Raw genomic sequence first — 20,535 nt, forward strand, 5'->3', positions numbered from 1 at the left:
TTATAAATAATTCATCAAAATTTTTATTAAAATAAAACATTTCTTATAAATAAAAATCGTTGATCGAAACATAAGCACACTTCAATCATGCACATGCAAATACCTATCCGAATGGATCATTTTTTTTTAAATGTAAAATACATTTTTTGTGTTTAAAAATTGTTATTGTTTATGTTCAATATGATCCAATTTAAATTAAAAATAAAATATAACTCACGTTTCTGCAGATTTATCTAACTTATCCAGCCGATCTTGTAGAGCACGCGCTGGCGCTTCAATAAAAGCCGCAAGATACGCGAGAACCGGACCGGCCAATGACTTCACCTCTTCTGTTAAAGACTGCAAATTTTCTGCTTCAACAGTCAACTCCTACAAAAAAAAAGATAAATTTAACTATGATCTAACAATACAAAAACTAATAATTAGTCGTTGTTTATGAATAAAAAAAAAATTAAATTGGAAAAGAAAAAAACATCTGCTTCCATGTACCTGGTTGTACCAGCACGGAACATCATGGTAAATTAAATCTCCCTTTATAACAAAGGGTCAATTGAGTATAATTACTTATTCAATACAAGTACATGAATATATTGAATATAAATAATTTTTTAGAGGAAAAAAATAATACTTACATCTAAAGATTTAATAGTATCCTCGAGATGATTGGTCGATCTGACAATGCCATCCACTAATTTACTCCTCTCTTCAATCGCATTAAGTTTTAATTCAGTATGATTCCATCGTCCTTCAAATTCTTCCCAGTGTTTTGAAAGTGCTTCTAAAGCATCTCTTCGTCCTTCCAACCCAGATACCAGTTCTTTCCATTCAGAATTAGTTTCCTTTAATTGATCATTAATTGTTTGTTTGTTATTAATATCTGCCAAGTTTAACACTTCTCGACCTCGTTCATTTAATAGATCTAATTCAAATTGTTGATTATGAATATCATTTAACGCATGAGTAATTTTTTGAATGTTGAATTGTAATCCAGCCAATGTTGTAACTGGTTCATCGGTGAATCTTGATCTTGATATTACAGCTTTTACCCGTTCCAATGTTTGCGTATAATCACGCCAACTTTCTGCCCCTTGTTCTAATCGAGCACGATAAGACTTGGCTGTATTCATGGTATTTTTCAAAAGTTGGGTAAATTGTTGTTGTTCTAAACTCAATTCTTCTTGTTCAGCGCTATTGAGTGAAGGCCAAACTTTGTCAGCTGCTTGTTGAATTTGTTGAGAAACTAATTCACGAATTGATGATTCAGCACTGAAATATATTTTATGTTCTTCAAGATCACTAATAATATTTTCAAAATCAAGTCCATCTTTGTCACTTTCAAGTCGAATTTCAGCCTCTCGGATCCAACTGTAGAATTTTTCGGATAATGCATTATAGTTCAATCGTAATTGTAAATTAGTTTCAAGATAATTCTCACGTTCTTCCATTTCACGTGGTAATGAAGATAATAATGATACAGCTTCACTTAACATTTCTTTCAAAGAACCCGGCATACCTTCCTCATGTTTTACAGATTCTTTTAAAGTCTTAATTTTATTGAGATATTGATTAACTGAATCACAAAGTAATTTATGTTTTTCTATTTCTTTTTCTACACTTTCAATAGCTCGATCGAGAAGTGGTCGTGATTTAACTTCTTTTTCTTTATTCTCTAACCAATCAAGGATATTTGCAAGTTCATCAGCAAGCTTTTTGTGCTCTGCAACAGTCAATTCATGCTGTTCTCGTTGCATTTCTACCACTCTTCGAAGGCTCTGTAATTGCTGTTTGAGTGATTGAAGTTGTTCTGTAATATTATTACGATCAGCAGTAGATCCATCTTCAGCAATTTGCTGTCCTTTATCGGTTGCACTAGCTAAAGTAGCTTCACACTCTTGAATTTTTAAAATAACATCATCATATCGTTTTATTTTTTCTTCAATTGATTGATCTTGATTTTCAATGTCTCTCACGATTTCATTATATTTAGCAATAAATGACATTATTTCCGTTATTAATGCAATAAATTGTTGACGAAGTAAAAGCAATTGTTTTAATTTTGCAATTTGAGCTTCTAGTATTGCAATAAGGTCATCTTGCTGAGCAATAACGTCATGAAGATTTCCTACTAAGTTAGCTGATTGTAAATCAGATAATTTAGCTTTATTTTCTTTCAAATCATTTAGAATTTTTTCGTAAGCCGTTAACATGCCTTCAACATCTTCTACTCGTGATCCAATAGGTTTATTCAACGCATTGAGCTCTTCTTGGATATCGGACATGAATTGAACTGCTTCAGCAACACGAGCAGAAGCTTCTTCAGCCTCGCCAATGGCTTTATTCAATGCTGCAGCACGTTCATTAATTATTGTAGCAACACGACTGTGTGCATCTTTCATGGTTTTGAGTTGGTCATTTAATTCGTGTTTATCAGCATCACTTATGGTTGGTAGAATAGATTTTCCTTGTTGTAAAATTTTTTCTACATCTTCCCCAAAACTTTTAGCTTCTTGTTTTAATCGATCATACTTAGCAAGCTGTTCTCGCAAAACATCAACACTTGATGTTCGTACATCAGAAGAAGTAGCTGTTTCTGCTTCCTTAATCCATCGTTGACATCTGTCTACTTCATTCTCAAATGATTTACGTCCTTGAAGAAGATCAGCTAAAGAAGCTTGTTTTTCAGCGGCTTCTTTCTTCAATGCATCATAATCTTCATTAATATTATTTAATAATGCTTCAAGCTTTTTACGATCTTCTTCATTACATTCTCGTTTTAAACTATTACCCTGCTTCATAACATCCTTCAAATTAGTTTCATTGAATAAGGTAATATCAGCTTCTATTTTATTATGATGAATTATATCTTCTTCAACTTTATTAGATTTTAATGGAAGATATCCACTAAGTTTTTTGAGATCATTATGTTTGGTTTTAATCCATAATTTAGCCTTTTCAATATCTGATTCTAATTTTCGTCTAGCATTAGCTGCAGCAACTGCTCCTGAAATTTCTTGACGGAGAATAGAACACAGTTCAGCTTGTTCAGTACGAAGACATTTTACATCAGATTCTAATTGTTGTTGTTCACTTATTTCAAGTTCATTTTGCATATTACCAACTCGTTTTTCTAAGCTGTCAATAATTATTTGTTTATTCTCGGTTTCTTTCAACATTGCTTTAAGAGCTAAAACTTTATCATCAGCAGGCTTACATTCAAATCCATAAAGCTCTGAAATTCTTGCTTGTTGCTTCTTTTGATTTATCCATTCTCTGTTATCTTCAATTTCTTTTCTTGTTGCTTCAATTCCTTGAGCTGTCATTTCCAATATTTGAGATTTTCTTTGTAATTTTTTACTAACATCTCCATACTTTCTATCGACAGATTTTATTTGTTCTTCGATTTGTTGTGAATCTAAATTACTTACAGAATCCATAACTTGATCACTTAATTTTTTAACTTCATTCAATTTTTCCGGTCCTTGATTTTCAAAGTCAGATATAATTTCTTGTACAGCAGTAATTTTTTGACTAATTGTGAGACCATTACCTTTTTCAATAATATCAACTTTTTTTGATAATCCATCAAGCCAGCATAACATGTCTTGAACTTGTCCTCTATATTTTTGAATTAATTCTTGTGCAACTTGTTTATCAGCTATAGCATCTATTAATTCATTTTCAAGCTTTGTTAAATCTTCTTCAATTTTATCATCAGGATCAAGTGACAATTCCATTGAAGCTCGAGATTTTCGTTCACCAACATTTGTTAATAATTCATTCATTGTTTGTAATTCAGCTTGAGCGGCTTCTGATCTTAATTTTGCCGGTCTAGATTTCCATTCAGCACATAAAGTGCGTTGTTGATTAATCCATGTTTTCAATTCGTTTTTCTGTCTTGTTTGTTCTTCTAACTCATTAACAGCTTTTGTTACGTTGGGTAAATGGGACTGTATCTAGATAAGAAATAAAAATTTTAAGTTCATGTATATCAAATTTGAATATAATAAATTAATGATTTTACCCTTTATTATCTTTCAATTCAAAAATATTTTGTGACTGATTAAATATAAATATAAACATTTTAAAATTGTTATTATTTTTTTAAATAAAACCTATGAAAAAATAAATTCTACTCAATTAAATTAAAAAAAAAACAAACGAACAAAGAGCCAATATAACCAGTATGCTGGCCAGTACGTAAATAATTACGTCACAGTATTCTCACTGGCGGCACGCCAGTGCAATATGGCGTCAAAATCATGGCGTCATTACCGCTGGTCAGCGTCTGATGTACATTTCGGAATACACCCATAACCTTAATAATTAATTGACTGGCTGCATAATTACGTATGCGTATGTATTGTTATGAAATGATATGAAAAACGTAATTGAGCTAAGATCGGCAATGAAGATACGACAGAAGCTTGAGATTAGTAATGATGCGAAAAAAAAACTTCTTTCATTTGTTTCCCGCCAAAAAGGATAAGTTTATATGATAACTTGTATGTATCACTTGAATATTATAAATTTCATATAAATTTTAATTGGATTTAGATATCTTTGTTAATTTTTGAAAAAATGATAAATAATAATAATAAACATACCTGATCGATCAAATCTTCTAATCTAGTGCGTACTTCTATTTCCTTAGAAGGAATTTGTACTGTTGGTGCATCAAGTGGACTTCCAGGACGTGATACAGATGCAGCAGCTGCTTCACAAACTTCAATAGCCACAGCTAATCTTGATTTCTCAGCTTGTAATTTATTATGAAGATCTTGAATATTTTCAAAGCTTTGCTTAGCACCATCCAAGTCATCTAAGGTAACTTCCAATTCTTTATTAATTTCTGGTTCATAAATATTTAAATTCATCATGATACTCTCTAAAGTTTTCTCATATTCCGTAAACTTTAGTAAGGATTCATCTAATCGATTTTTAATTTGTATCGCTGTAGTAAGCAAAGAGTTATAACTATCTTGAACATTTGTTAATTGAACTTGAATAACATTCTGAATATTTGGATTAACACTAATATAACGATTAATTTGCTGCTGTCCTTTATCTTTTAATTTGTCTAATTCATGTTGATAATTTCTTATTTCTTCTAATAATAAATCATATTGCTTAATTTGTTCAATGGTTTGTTCTTTATTAGTGATGTACCGTGAATTATGAGCCATTAATTGGAATGAAACTTGGAGTAACCACTTTTCAGTTTCTTGTAAAGCATTATGATAAGCATTATATTCATTCATTTCATTTTCAACTAATCGTCTTTGATCATCTATCAAATTTTTCAAACTTTCCCATTGAGTAACTAGACCTGAAGTTTGTTCATGTGTTTTATTATTTTTAGCCCATGATGACAATTTTATAGATTCTTCTACTAATTGATCTATATCTGACTTTTTCAATTTTATTTCATCTGTAATATGTCGATATCGTTCCAAGAGAGTTTTCATCTCACCAATTTCTCCCTTAGTATCTGGCAAAGTTACAACTGATGCTTCTGTATCATCGAGCCATTTTTTTAATTTTTCATAAGCTTCAAAATGATCTTCCCATCGAGTCAAAGTAGCTTTCACTTGTGCCTGTACTGTATTCAAATTCATATTCAATTGTTCCCAATCAGATGTCAATGCTGTCATATTATTTCTCAATTCTTCTTGTTGTTCAGACAGAGCAGTGTTGATTGCTTTAGCAAAAGCATTTTTAAGAGTCGATAATAAATGTTGACCCTCTGTTATTCTCGTGGCAACTAATCGAGTTGTTTCTAATTTATCACGTGCCCAAGTAATATCTCCAATACCAATACAATCTTGAATTGAGCCATTAGCTGTTTGGAGCCATTCTTCCATTGCTTTTTTTGCTTCTATAAATTCGGTATGATCTGATAAATTTTTTTCTACTCTAAAAACAAGCCCTTGTGCTTCAGTTAATAATGATGTGTAAAGAGACTGTAATTGAACTGTTTTGTCTCTTGCCCAGCTGCAAGCACTTATTTCGAGGAGGGCTTCACATTTATCATTCAATTCTTCGAGTATTGGTTTCTGATGAACTGCTTCATTAACCAACTGTTTGCAACGTTCCAAATCTTGAGGCGTTTTATTCTCTCTTTTATGCTCTTCATTAATTTTATTTTGGAATTGGTCTAGCCAACTTTTCATGTCATCCAGAGCTGTTGTAAATTGTGACCACATTTTGATACAATTAGATAGTGTTTTTTGGGACTCTTGGCATTGTGTTTGAAGAGATTTCCAATCTAATTGAAGTTGACGTACATCGCATCTTAATACATCTTGACCTTCAGGTCCTGTAGTGGAAATAATATTTTCACTCATATCCATTATTTTGAATATTAAAGTTTCTCCTTGCGGCAAGGAATGAATTATTTCATTAATTTTCTTTTCACGTTCAATTACTTTTACTTTTTCTCCATGAGTCATACTGTACTGTTGAACCTCAACCTTAGTTTTTCTTATCCAATCAGCAGCCTCATTTTGAGCTTGTTGGAATTTCTCGTGATCTCTAACTTGATTCTCTAAAATATTTATTTTTTCTGATATAAGTGCACGAAGTTGATCATATTTTTTAATCGTTGTCTCATATGGTTCTTTAGAAATAGTTGTGTCTTCCTTTAATCGTGATTTCAAACGATCAATTGTTTCGTTGTGACTCTGAATATCTCGTTGAATTGTTCGATATTTTTCTAAAAGTATTCTTTTTTCACTCAAGTCATTTTTATATACTTCATCTGGAGTAATTTTATTTTGAATTTCATCAATCCAATCAACAATAAATCGATATAATTTTGATAATTCTTCCAATGATGTTGCTTTTAAAGTAAGCATTTGTCTAACTTGTTCAACATCAGATATTAGTTTATCAAATTCCATTTTCAAGTTTTCAGTATCTTCTTGAATTTTCATCGCACCATTCTGTTCTGTATTCATCACAACTTTTTCTTTTAATTCCACAACATATCTTAATTTATTTTGACCTTGTTCTAGAGACTGACGAATTGCTTTGCACATATTTAATTTATTATTAACGTCCTGTAATGTTGCAGAAGTAACCTTGCATTCTCCTAACTTATCACGGGTACGATCAATCCAGTCTTGACATTCTTGATATAAAGTATTATGTTGTTGATGTTCTTGATAATGCAGTTCTAATCGTCTCATTATTTCTTTAGCAAGAGACAACAGAGCATTGTATTTAGTTGTCAGCTGCGTAACTTGATTAGAAATTCTTGTATCAGCACAAGTTTCAAGTAAAATCTGCGCTTTGATATTCAACCTATCGAGACCTTTTTGCCAATCAAATAGCATTTGCAAATGCTCTTGGAAATGCTCAAGAACATTTTTCTTTTCTTCAAGACTATTTTGAAGTTTATTGTACGACTGGACCAATGGCTCCGTTTGATTCAACCAATTCAATGTTTCTATATATTGATCCTCGTACTCTGTCCATTTAATTATACCAATTTCTAATAAACTTTTAGTATTATTTAATGATTCAACATAGCTGTCATATTCATCTTGTAACATAGCAACATCTTCTTCAATTATTTCTTTATCTTCTATGTCTGCTATTTGACAAGCAGCATTACCTCGTTCTAAAGCCTTCTCTAATATTTTTTGACCCTCTGGAAGTTCATTTTCTAGCACTTTCAATTGAGTTATTTTACTAGACAGTGATTCCTTGTCACCTGTGGGTTCAGAACATTTTCCAAGTCTTTCTTTTGCAATTCTTATCCATTGTACAAATTCACTTCCACTATCAATAAATGCTTGATGCTGTTCAACTGTTTTTTTCTGCTTGGCATAAAATTCTTGAGCATGTTTACTTAATGTTTCATATTTGATAGAAATTTCTGTTGCTGGAGTAGCTAGATCTTCAGCTTTTGTTGTTATTGATTGAATCATTGGTTCAAAAGCCACAATATCCTGAACTATACTATTTGTTTGTCTCAAATTTGCTTTTCGTTCTCCAATAACTAGAGAATTGAGTCCAGCTAAACCTTTTTTCGCCTTTGATACTTTTTGCTCACATACTTGTTGAAGTTTTGCTTCTCTATCATTTATCCATTGTTGAAGCTGAGAATAAGATGAACTGTAATCAGCCCATTGAAGAAGACTTGTCTCTAAATGGACTTTAGTTGTTGAAAGTTTCTTTACTAAACGTTCCCAATCATTTTGAATTTCTTTCAATTGAGCATTTATTTCTTCTCTACCATCAGATCTAGTATTCCTTACAACTTTCTCACCAAAATTAACAGTTAAATGTACTAAATTTTGACCTTCTTCACGTTTCTTCAGTAAATTTTGGATTTTATTTAATCGCTTTTGCAATTCTTCACGACTGCTTGATGAAGCTACTTCTGTTCCTTGTCTGATTATTTGTTTTGCATTGTCAATCCATGAACGAATTTTTCCTAGATTTGATTCATATTCTTTGTGTTGAGATAAATTAATTTCGACTTTATTCAATACATCTTTTGCTAAATTTACTTGAACTTGATAACGAGAATTAAGATGTCGAAGTTGATTATTAATATAAGTATCTAGATGAGATGTAAGTAATGAAGATGCAGTCTTGTTAAATTTATCAATCTGTTCTTGACCTTTCGTAAGATTATCAAGAATATCTTGGACTTGTTTAACTTGTTTCTCTTTTTCAACCACATTTGGTAGTAAAGCATTCTTTTGTGCTTTTATAAGAATATCAAACTGTTGAAGCCAATCACTCAGTCTTTCATATTCATCCTTATAATCTCGCCATTGACTTATTATATTCTCTAATTGATCTTTTTGTTGTTGAATTTCTTTAAATAGAGTTTCAAAACTTTCAACAAGAGCACGAATTTCATTTTGAATAATTTCTTTACCTTCAAGACTGGTAGAAGCACATACAACTTTTCCTGTATGCTGAAGATGTTCAACAAGAAGTTCTCCTTGAGCTTTTTTATTTAATAAACTTTCTAAAGGTGCTACTGCATTGTCTATAGCCAATTTGTCACTCAATGGTTTTTGTTTTATTGAAGGAATTTTTTCTCTTGCACGACTGAGCCAAGCAATTAGATCATCATAAGCTTCCTTATAACGTTTATGATCTTTATATTGATCGTCACGTTCAATAAGTAATGATTTTATTTTTTCATAAAGTTGATCGAATTTATTCAAAGTATCTTGGGCTTTTGATGTTCCAAATCCTTGCTGACCACTAGCAAGCATTTCTGAAAATTTAGATTTTAAATTATCAACTTCTATTTTTTCACATCTTATTTTCTCTTCCATCGCTTTTACTCTTTCTAATTGAGATCTTTTCTCTGTCATTGTTGTTTGATAAGGTAAAATTTCATCAATAAAATCTTCCATTAACTCGACGGTATTATTAATAGTTTGTATTTGTTCTAAAAGTCCAGCCCATTTATTTATAGAATCATCAAGGTTAGATTTAGTTTCGAGCATCTGTGAGGTCAATGCACTCCATTGTTCTTGAAGTTTTGTTACAGCGTCGTTTATTGATTGATGTCCAACTGGCGCTGTGTTGGCTAAAACTGCTTGTGCTAATTCAACAATATTCTGTATTTTTGAAAATCCATCTTCTTTATACAGTAAAAGATCTTGAACGACTTCCAATTTATTCTCTAGATCTTTCTGTGATAATGCACTGAGGTCAGATGAATATGCTAATTTTTCTTTAATAACCTCAAGCCATTGAATACATGATGCAAGGCTATTTTCAAAATCTTGATGGTTACTGACATATTGATGCCAACGATTATTCAATTCTTTAACTTTATTTGATATTTGTTGGTATTTTAATACTATTTCTGAAGTATTTGATGTTTTTGAAGAGAAATTTTTAAGTAATTGCTGTGCTCTTTCAGTAAGAGTATCAATTTCAAATTCTTTTGCACGAACTTCACCCTGAAGAACTCGTAATTGTTCTAATTGATCTTTCTTTTCAGTTAAAGTAGATTTTAGATCTACTGCATGTAACTTTGTATCAGTATCACGAATCCAATCCAGACACTTTTCTTTCAATCGTTCAAAATCATTCCATTGTTGTAATTTATTTTCTAAAGATTCAATGGTAGATTTAATCGTAGATACTAAACCTTCCCACTCTTGTTGAGAAGAATCTATTTGTGATTTAATATTTACTTGACCAGATTCAATGGTTCCTGGTATAACTTTCTCTCCTAGTATTTTTATTTTCTGAATTCTCGCTTGATCTTCGGAGATATTATGATAAAGATTTTTCAATCTATCAAGGTTTGTGTGAAGTGAAACGCGTTCAAGATCGGTATCACCCCACATACTGACAGCATTGTGAGTAGCGTCTAACCATTCATGAGCTTCAAGAACAGCTTTACTGTATTGTTGATGATCACTGACAATAGCTTCATAGACTTCAACAAAATTCTGTACTTGTTTGAGTATTGTTGAATAGCGTTTAGACAATTCATTAATTAATTCATCAATTTTCTCTGTTTTGTCCGGTAAATTATCAGCTTTATCTTGGAGAACTAAAAGATCTTCTTGATGACTTTGAATATCATGAAGTAAATCACGATAAAGTTGAAGTTGTATACGTTTTTCATCTAATGTCGTTTTCAATTCAATTTCTGATTTTATTTGTTTCTCTAAAATAGTTAACCATTTATCGAAATTATTGCAGGACTCATCATAGCCCAACCATTGAGAGATTTTAACTTGAATATCTCGTTCAGTTGATGATATACCATCAATTAAAGCTTCTAATGCTTGTTGAAGTTCGAGAAGCTGTTGGCGTATTATTTCACGACCTTCTGATCCGGTAGTCGGGTAAAGACGTTCACCAGCTTCAATTGTATTATTAATCAACGATGTACCAGCTGACATGCGAGATAACAGATCACGTAAATTCTCTCCATGATTAATTAACTCTTGCTTAGCGGCTGTTGAGTAATTTCGAGTAGATTGATATTGGGATTGAGATGCTGTTAGCCATTCACTACATTGTTTATAATGTTCCAAGTAATCTGCATGATCTTGGATTGCTTGTTCACATTTTTTCACTAATTCCTGTGAAAAATTAAAAAAAATTTTTTTTTTATTCACCATATAAAAATTATAGTAAGATTATATTTTAAACCCACTGGGAAGTTAATTATTTACCTTTGCAGTTGTTTGTATTGATTGGAACCGAGAAATGACTTGTTGAATGTTGGCTGAGAATCTTGTTTCACCACTTGTTTCAATTAATTCCGATGAATTGTCGTTCATTTTATCAAACTCAGTTTCGTAATTCCTCAAATTTGTAATTAAAGACTGTAAAAATATAAATTGAATATTAGAAAATGTTATTTAATTTTTTTGTCTAGCATAAAAATGAAATTTATAATTCTGCAGTATGCTGGAAGACTAATAAGCTGAAAGTAGTATAAGGATTAATAAATAAAAATGAAGTGTGAGTGTAGAAGAGTAGATCAATATATTTTGATGATTGTTTTATAACCCAGAAGTATAAAACTAAAATATTATGCCATTCATATTAAGCCCTGGAAAATATACAGATAAAAGATATTTAAGTATTCAGATATTTAAATGAAAAAAATAATTCATAGATTTTTTATAGATCAATCATGAATTTTGAAGCAATTTATTTAAAAGGCTTCGATCGATGTAAGTTATTCTTACTTGTTCAAGATGACCAGCAACGGAAATTAATTCCGATATTTCAGAACTCCTCAGTTCTTCTACTCTAACCAGTTCCTAAAGAAATTTATATATGTATATGGTACTATAATATTTTTTGTGTAACTAATGAATTTTAAATCCACTGAAAGTGACATTGAATATTGTGGTATAATTTCTAAACATTTTTCTCACTAAATTATAGTTATTCTTTAGTACAAAAATTTTTAATTCTTTGAGCTCATATAATTACCTGATATCTTTCTAGTTGATCTTGCTTTTCTTCAATCGTATTCTTTAGAGTATAATTCTTCAAAATGGTTTCTGCTTCCAATAACCAAGAAAGAAGACGTTCGAAGGCATTTTCATATTCACTCCATTGCTGAATTCGAGTTTCCATGTTGTGAATAACATCATTTAGAGCAGTGATAAATTTTTTGTTTTCAAATCTGCAAAAAAAAAAATGATAAAATAATGATCTATAACAATTTAATATTATATAGACTTGTTTTTTAAATATTTCAATCTTACCTAAGATTTTCGAGATTTCGTTCAGTCGACTCTTGGGTACGAGGTGACAAATTTTGGCAATTTTGTTTGATATAATCTTCGAGAACAGTGAGCTTAAGTTCACCATCAGATTGTTTATCCTGAATTTCAATTATTTTAGCAAGTCTTGCCTGAAGTGCAGTTTTATTACCAGTATAATCAATATAATATTTCAAACTATCCCATTGCTGTTTTTGATAATTTTGGTATGCTTTTTGGAGATCATTTAATTGTTGGAAAATTTCCAAAAGCTTTTCCAGAGTATTTACTACTTTTTGGGAATCATCAGTTAGTTGTTCATATCGTTTGCAAATCGAAATGACTGTGTCTTTAATGTTCGTTGAAGCTTGAATAACTTGAATCAAATCATTAGCTTTCTCCGAAATGGCTTCAACAATTCTTTTATGAGCCAAGATTTCTTGATGTAAATTTTTACTTTTCATTAACTTGGATCTTGTATCTTGCTGAGTTGTTGGAATAACAGAAGAATCTTGTTTTACCGTTTTTTCCATATTTTCTAACCAAATGGAAATATGATGTAACGTATCTTGATAGTTTGACCACTGTAAAGATTGAGCATCTTGCTTTTTTTGTTGCTCAATGATTCCTTCAGCTAAATTGTCCCATCGGTCCCTGGCATGTCTCAATTCGTATCTGATAGTTTCTCGACCTTGAGCTGAAGTAGATGGCAAGATTTTTTCTCCTGCAGCAGTCAAAACTGCTAAACGTGATACAGCTTGTTCTTTTTCAGCAAGAAGCATTTTTAAATGTGATACTTTAGCATCAAAATCACCACCATATTCTTCCTTTTTTAATGCTGCAAGATTTTGTTCCAAAGGTATTAACCAAATATCAATTAATTTCAACTTATTTTCAAATTCGCGATGTTCATTAACAATACTTTGACATTTGGCAATTATTTCTTTACTCAAGGCAACCAATGATTGATATCTTTGACTAACTTGAGCAATAATTGGTTTAATTCTGTCAACACCACTAGAATTTAATAAACCATGTGACTTATCAACAAATTCATCAATATCTTTTTCTTGTTTTAAAATGATATCTAATTTATTCTTGAAAAATTCCAATCGATCTTCTTTCTCTTGAAGAGTGGCTTGGAGTTGTTGATCTCTGAATGCTGTTTCCATAGCCCGGAACCATTTAGTATAAACTTCAAGTTGATCTTCAAAATCTTGCCATTTTTGAAGAGCAATATTCTGTTTAACTTCTATATTATTAATGTCATTAATATGTTGTTGAAAAGCTAGTTCTAAAATATTAATTTCCTTCATGATAGCATCTCGTCCTTTTATGGCTGTACTTTTAACCACGATATCAACTAATTCTCGTAATTCTTTTAAATGCTGTTCACCTTGAATCTGTCCATTTTTTAATATAATTAAATTAGCTAATCGCCGTGAAATATCAGAACGTTCACCAGTTATATCATTACAATCTAATAATTTCTCTTTTTCAATATTTAGCCAATCTTCAAAATATTTACATTGGAAGTTGAATTTATTATGAATATCAGCACATTCTGTTAAATTATCTAAAAGTTCTTGAGATTTATCAACAATATTATGAAATAAATGTTTAATTGATTGTAAATAAACATTGAGTGATGTATCTTTAGTTTGATCAACAAGCTTTTGAGCTTTATCACAAACAGATTCCACTAAAGTTTGATGAGACATAATTTCTTGATGCATAATTTTGTGATTTTGAAGTTGTGCTCGCTTTTCTTCTAAAGTTGATTTTAATTCAGTATGCAAATGCATATCTCTTTCAACACTTCGTAACCATGCAGTCAATTGTTCTTGAGACAATGAAAATTCAGCAAATTGCATGAGACAATGATCTATTTTTTGCATAGCAGTTTGAACATCTTCAGTAAATCCATCCCAAAGAGATCTTAAATTTCTTAATTGTTGTCTAACTATTTCTCGACCTTCTGGCGATGTATGAATATAAAGCTTCTCTCCAAGATCGATAATAAATTCAAAACGAGGGTTTTCTTTAGTTCGTATATCGACCAAATCTCGAATACATTTTTGTCGATTTTGAAGAACATTTAAATCTCCAACAATCTCGCGGTGTTTATTTAATTCATCTTGTACATTTTTCATCCAGTTAAGAAAATCATTATATCTTTCATTAAAGGTACTATGCTCTTTAACAAATTGCTCATAACGGCTTATAGCTTCTTTAGCTTGATTTTTAATAGCTTGATACTTTGTAACTTGTTTAGAAACTCTATTAGCTAGCTCTGATTCAGCATAAATACCACGTGTTTTTTCTACTATTATATTAAAATCAGGAGCTTTAGCTGTTATTTCTTCTTCAAGACTCATTAGTGTCTGTAAATAATTCTTTTTAGCCTCTTCAGTACTTTTTAAAGATTGATCTTTTATTCGAGTTTCCATTTGCTTCGTCCATTTTTCTAAATTTTCCACAGCAACTTCAAATTCACTCCATTGATTAAATAAACTATTTAATTTATGTTTTGTAGCTTCACATTGAGCTTGAAAATTTTCCCATATTTTTTTTTGCTCTTCAAAACCTTTAATTAATAAAGGATGGCCTACTTTTGATGTTTGCTCTAAAATGATATTTAATTGTTGATTACAATCATTTAGAATTTGATCACCATCAGCTTTTTGTTGAAGAATTTTCTCGATTTGTGTAATTTTTGATTTTGCTGAATCACGATCAACTGCTAAATCTTCTAATAAAGGTGCAGCTTCGTTGATAATTGCATTGAGCCAATCCCTTGTTTTATCAAGAGTCTGAATATATGCTTCATGATTGGAAACATATTTTTCAAATATACCAATTTTATCATCAACATCATCCGATAATTTATTATATCCTTCAATCATATTAGTTAACATTTCATTAGCTTCATCATCAGTTACATCACTCGAACGCTCTTGAAGTTGTTGTAAAATACTTTTATGTGCCTTTAAATCTTGTGCTATAGTTTTATATGAATGTAATGCCAGCTTTTTCTCTTGAAGTGTTGCTAGTAGGTCTTGTTTATCTCCTAATTTAGCTCTAGCATCAAGTAATCGTTGTTTAACTTGAATATATTTATCTTCAAATGATGATCTATGCATCATATCATTTTCAATTTTCTTATAAATTATATTTGATTTTTCTGCTAAATCATCCATTCTATTACGCAAATTTCTCAATTCAATTCTAATATTTTCTCGATGATCTGGAGTTATTCGTGGGAATAAAACCTCTCCAGCTTCTGATGTTTTATTTAAAATCGCTTGACCTTGTTCTCGGCTTTCTCCAAACTCTTTTAATTCTTTCAAACGTGATTGATAAAATGCTATTGCTTTCGGTCCACTAATGTCATCGAAAACTTTTAATTTTGTTTCTGCATCACTAAGCCATTTCTCTAGCTCTTTAACTAAAGCTTTGTAAGTATCTTGACCATTCTTTAATTCATTCAATTTATTTATATGCTGTGATAAAAATTTCTGGATTGTTTGGTACCGAACATTCAAATGATTTACATACTGCATTACTCTAGATTCTGGACTTACTTTCAAAATATCTTCACTAAGTTTAACCAATTTATTTATTTCTTTTTCATAATTATCAACTGTTTTTTGATATGCTTGTATTTCTGATATTTTTTTCTCAATGTCTGGTAATTCAATCAACGTTGTTCCTTCTATTCTAATATTATTTTCAGTATCCTTCAACCAGGTTGAAACATTGTCAGAAATTGATTCATATTGTTGCCAAAGTGCAATATTTTGCTCTAATGTCTTTTTAATTTTTTCGTAATTATTCTTCAATATTTTTAAATCACTTGAAACTTTTTCTTGCTCTACTTTTAACATATTAATAGTATCTTGACTTTCAACAGTTTCCAGAAGTAATAAATTACTATCTGATTCTATTTTTCGCGCCTCACAGTCATTAATACCTGCCTCGACATCATTTAAAGAAATTATTTTTACTTCAAGATTATAACGATCACTACTTTGTTCTGGTTCACACCACAAAACTTTCTCTTTGAGTGTTGTTACTAATCGTTGAAGAATTGCAAATTTTTCATGATAAAGTTTAACCAAAAATGCAATTAGTGTAGCTGTTATTTTATCAGTATGATTTGCTACACCATCACGACGAAGTTTTAATGATTGTAATTCTTTTGGAAGACTGGAACGTTCTATAGCTGGATAAATTTTAGAAGCTTCATTTATTTGTTGTTCTATTTTTACTAAATTTTCATTGCAGGTGTCAAGAATATTTTTTAACTCTTTACATTTATTAATTCTATTCAAAATTTTGGTATTATCTCCTGTTAGATCATCACATTTAATAACATCTTCTCGAATTTTTGATATTTGATCACTTAACTTCTTCAAATTTAATTTGATGGCATTCTCTTTATCATTCAAACTATGAGTTAAAGATTGCAATTTTTCTGCAGACTCTTTAACAACTTTAAATTCATCATCTAATAATTTATTCAACAATTGTAAAGTTGGTATTTGTTTATTATTATTTAATTTAACAAGTTGTTCAGTTTTAGTAGCAATGCTCTGACGAAGGAGTTGATAAGATGGTAGCTCCTCGTGATATCTTGCTAATCTTGCTTGACCATTTTCAGCATCTGTTAAATATTCATAAGCAGATGTCAAAGATTCATTTGTATCATGAAGCCATCGAGTCAAATCATATTTTATTTCTTCAATTTGTTTCCAAATAATTACTTGAGTCTCATAAGATTGTGCTTTTTCTACAATACTTGTGTAAATATCTTGATATTGATTTTTAATTGTGGACAAATCTTTTTCAATTAAATCAACTTTGAAATTCGACATAAGTGATGCTTCTTTTATCAACTGTTGTGCTTTTTGATCCATTTTCTCTAGAAATTGCTTTCCTTTTTTTAATACTTCAGAAGCTCGTTTATGCTTTTCTAGAGCTAAATTAGCTTGAGTAATATCATTAGGTATATCTTGAGATGATTGTTGTAAACTCATGGAGTCTTCCATAAATTTAATAAGCTTTTCACGTGCATCTTGATAACTGCGCCAATCAGAATCCATTTCAGAATATTTTTTACGATGTTCTTTAAGTAATTCATTTACTTTTTCCCAATTAGCATCTGCAGATGAAACCACAACTTGCACGGCTGTTGTAGATTTTTGATCTTCTTTCATCAAATTATCTCCTTCACTGTGAAGTAATTGCTTGTCAAGTTCACTTCTTTGATGTTCTTCCATAAGATTGTCAATTTTCTCTATTGTAGAAATAAATTTATCACACGTATTAACTTCAACAATAATTTGTTGTAAAGTTGTTTGGGTTTTTACTATATCTTCAGTTAATTGTTGCTGTATTTTACGGAAATTGTCCCAACAAGCACTTAGATTCTTAAGCTTATTTTGTTTTGTCAAAATGTCTGTTTTTAATGATACAGCCTTAGATTCTAATTCGTAAATTAATGACGAAGCTGTTAGAGGTTTCTGCTGCTTATCTTTCATATGAATACCCATTAAATTATCAACAAGAGGGATTTCATCCTTCCACTTTTCTATCTTTAGGTTTATATCTTGTAGTTCATTCGACAATTTTTCCAAATCAACTATATTAGGTTTCTTAGCTTCTAATTCATATTGAGTATGATTTAAATGTGCACTTATTTCATTATACCAATTTGAGAGCTCAGCCCATTTTTCAAGACCTTTCTTACGTTGTTGTAAATCTTTTTCCAGTAAATTATATTTTTCAGTAAGATTTTTATTTATCTCATGTAATACTTTTGCTTCTTCAGGTGAACTCTGATTTGTCAATTGTTTTATTTCTTCAATAATTGCTACAAAGTTTGGTTGTTTTTCTAAATGCTCTTGAAGAAATCCATGTACTGTTTGGAGATTCGTATCAATATCATCAATATTAACTTCACTTATTTCAGCAATATTAGCTCTTAATCTAGTCATCCAATTTTCAAAATCTGATATTTTCATGTAGAATTCTTGTCGTACTAATAAATTATCAGATACTAAATTAATATCATGTCTCACTATTTCTGCAAGCTTGTTAACTCTATTTTTTATTTCCATTACACGTTCTTTCAAATTATTTGCACCTTCTAAAGATAAACCATAACTGATATGATCAGATACCTGAGTTAATGATATTAACTGAGCTTGTCGATTAGAAATAACTTTATTTAATTCTTTCAAATGATTTAAAATTTGTTCTAATTTGTTTGCTTCAAGAGTTTGATAATTTGATTCTGTTTTGCATACTTTTTCACTTTGATCTAACCACTGAATAAATTCTTCAACTTCACTTTCAAAATTGTTCCATGATGACACTAATTTTTCTAATTTTGTAGTTGTTTGAACAGAGGTATCATGAAGAGCATTCCAACGTGTATACACAGCATCGATTTCATCTGGAGCTACTGTTCTTCCGGCAATTTGATGGCTTATATGGGATAGTTCTTGAACATGTGGCAAACGTTCTTCACATTGCCGTTGAAATACTTTAGCTGTTTTTAACATTTCTTTTGCTTGACTCAGAGTCGTTGGTTTCAATCCTATCAAAGCTGCCTGCGTTTCTGCTTGCTCAATCCATGGTTTTATTTGTTGTATGCCTACCTCGTATTTTTTCCAAATCTCCAGATTTTCAATTACCATTTTTTGATTCTCTTTTATATTTTCATTTAAATTGTCAATAATATTTTGTAGATCATCAATTTGCATTTTTATAGCAGGAGTTTCACTACTTTTGGTATCTGTAAAAGAACAATTGTGAAAGATTTAAAAAAAAATATGTATAATTAATTTTATTTTATGTTTGAATTATTGTTATCACTCACCTTTAATTAGTTGTTTTGATTCTTCTTGTAAAATATTCATTATTGATTTTTTTTCAATCATTTGCTTCTGAAGAATATTTATTTTGTGTAATCGATCTTCAGGTGATGTAGAAGCATCTTGGATATTAATTATAGCCTGAGGAGCACTCTTTTGAGCCCAATTTCTTAATTCATTAATGTCATTTTGAAATTGAGACCATCTACTACCATATTCTTGTAAATATATAACACGTTTTTCAACAGTTTTGAGTGTAACTTCAACCACTTCTTCTAATTTAGTTATTTCTTTATAAATAATTGGACGTTGTTCAGCTTTCATTGATTCAGATAATTTATCAAATGTTTCTCGTAATTTCGTTAACATCTCATAAGAAGACTTTTTCAAAGTTGAACTTAATTCTTGCTTTGATTGTAATTCAGATGAAACTTGAGTAGCATCATTAAAACTTATCAATTCACTTTTTTCTAATTCTTTCTTTGTATTTCCAATTAATGTCATTATTTTCTCTTTTTCTTCATTATAAGTTTGCCATAATTTTTGTAAATTTTTCAATGTTTTTAAAGTTTCAATACTTTGGCCATATGTATCATTCCAATTATTCTCTAATTCTTGTATTTCCGATGAAACGAATGATGGTACATGCTGATCCTTCAATAAATCTTTACCACGTTGAAGCATACTAACAATATTAGTTCTCTGTTGTTCCAATTGAGTCAATCTCTGTTCTTGATGGACCACAGCTTCTTTTAAGTGTTCAGGAGTTTTCATAGTTGTTTCTGTAGCAACATTTTGTTCTTTAACTTTTTTAAGAAGTATACAAACTTCATGTACTTCTTTTTTATATGTATAACTTTTAGAATAAATATCAGTTTTCGTCATAGTGATTTCGATTGTAGGGATTAGATTTTTATAACGAGTTATCAATGTTTCTAAATGATGTTGCTCAGTAACTGCTTCACGATCTGAACGATTTGCTGTTAAACTGTCCAATACTTGTACAAGCCATTTCATGTCTTCTCTTTTACTGTCAGCTTCTTGGCATGCTTTCTGTAAAGTTAAATAAATCTTATTTATATCAGAAATAAAAATAAGAAAAATTTATTTCAAATATTTTTCTACATTTTATTTATCATTACAACTATATTACTGATAGAAAAAACTTACAGTTAAATTTTTCTATTCCATTGTAAAGACATAAGACAATAAAGAGATTATATAATAATTTAACAATTAAATAAATATAATGATAGAAAATTTATTACCTGAAATATTGATTTCTCTCGTTCAAATTCATTGAAGTTATTAACTTCTTTCAAAATTGTTCTCAATGTATTATCTACTTGATCCATCCATCTTACCATTTCATCAAATCTGTAAATTAAAAAAATAAATAATTATAAGTTGAATAACTTGCTACATAAAATTCATAG

General features: G+C 30.2%; 1 protein-coding gene across 12 annotated transcripts in view; it reads right to left on the bottom strand.

Moving 5' to 3' along the window:
* The window catches only part of Msp300 (Muscle-specific protein 300 kDa), a 58,892-nt gene that overhangs the window by 28,339 nt on the left and 10,018 nt on the right, over positions 1-20,535 (bottom strand). For 6 of the 12 annotated variants that reach the window (XM_035080589.1, XM_035080592.1, XM_035080591.1 and 3 more), the window contains 10 exons: positions 20,368-20,476; positions 20,270-20,281; positions 19,105-20,152; positions 12,222-19,020; positions 11,944-12,139; positions 11,694-11,768; positions 11,172-11,324; positions 4,605-11,078; positions 633-3,953; positions 218-369 (listed from right to left, as the gene is read on the bottom strand). In XM_035080589.1, coding sequence (XP_034936480.1) covers positions 218-369; positions 633-3,953; positions 4,605-11,078; positions 11,172-11,324; positions 11,694-11,768; positions 11,944-12,139; positions 12,222-19,020; positions 19,105-20,152; positions 20,270-20,281; positions 20,368-20,476 — 18,339 coding nt within the window. The remainder of the gene's footprint in view (positions 1-217; positions 370-632; positions 3,954-4,604; positions 11,079-11,171; positions 11,325-11,693; positions 11,769-11,943; positions 12,140-12,221; positions 19,021-19,104; positions 20,153-20,269; positions 20,282-20,367; positions 20,477-20,535) is intronic. The other 6 variants (XM_035080594.1, XM_035080587.1, XM_035080596.1 and 3 more) reach the window with 3 other exon arrangements.

Source organism: Chelonus insularis, unplaced genomic scaffold (genome assembly GCF_013357705.1).
Source record: "Chelonus insularis isolate UGA/USDA-ARS -01 unplaced genomic scaffold, ASM1335770v1 contig_310_pilon, whole genome shotgun sequence".
NCBI lineage: Eukaryota > Metazoa > Arthropoda > Insecta > Hymenoptera > Braconidae > Chelonus > Chelonus insularis.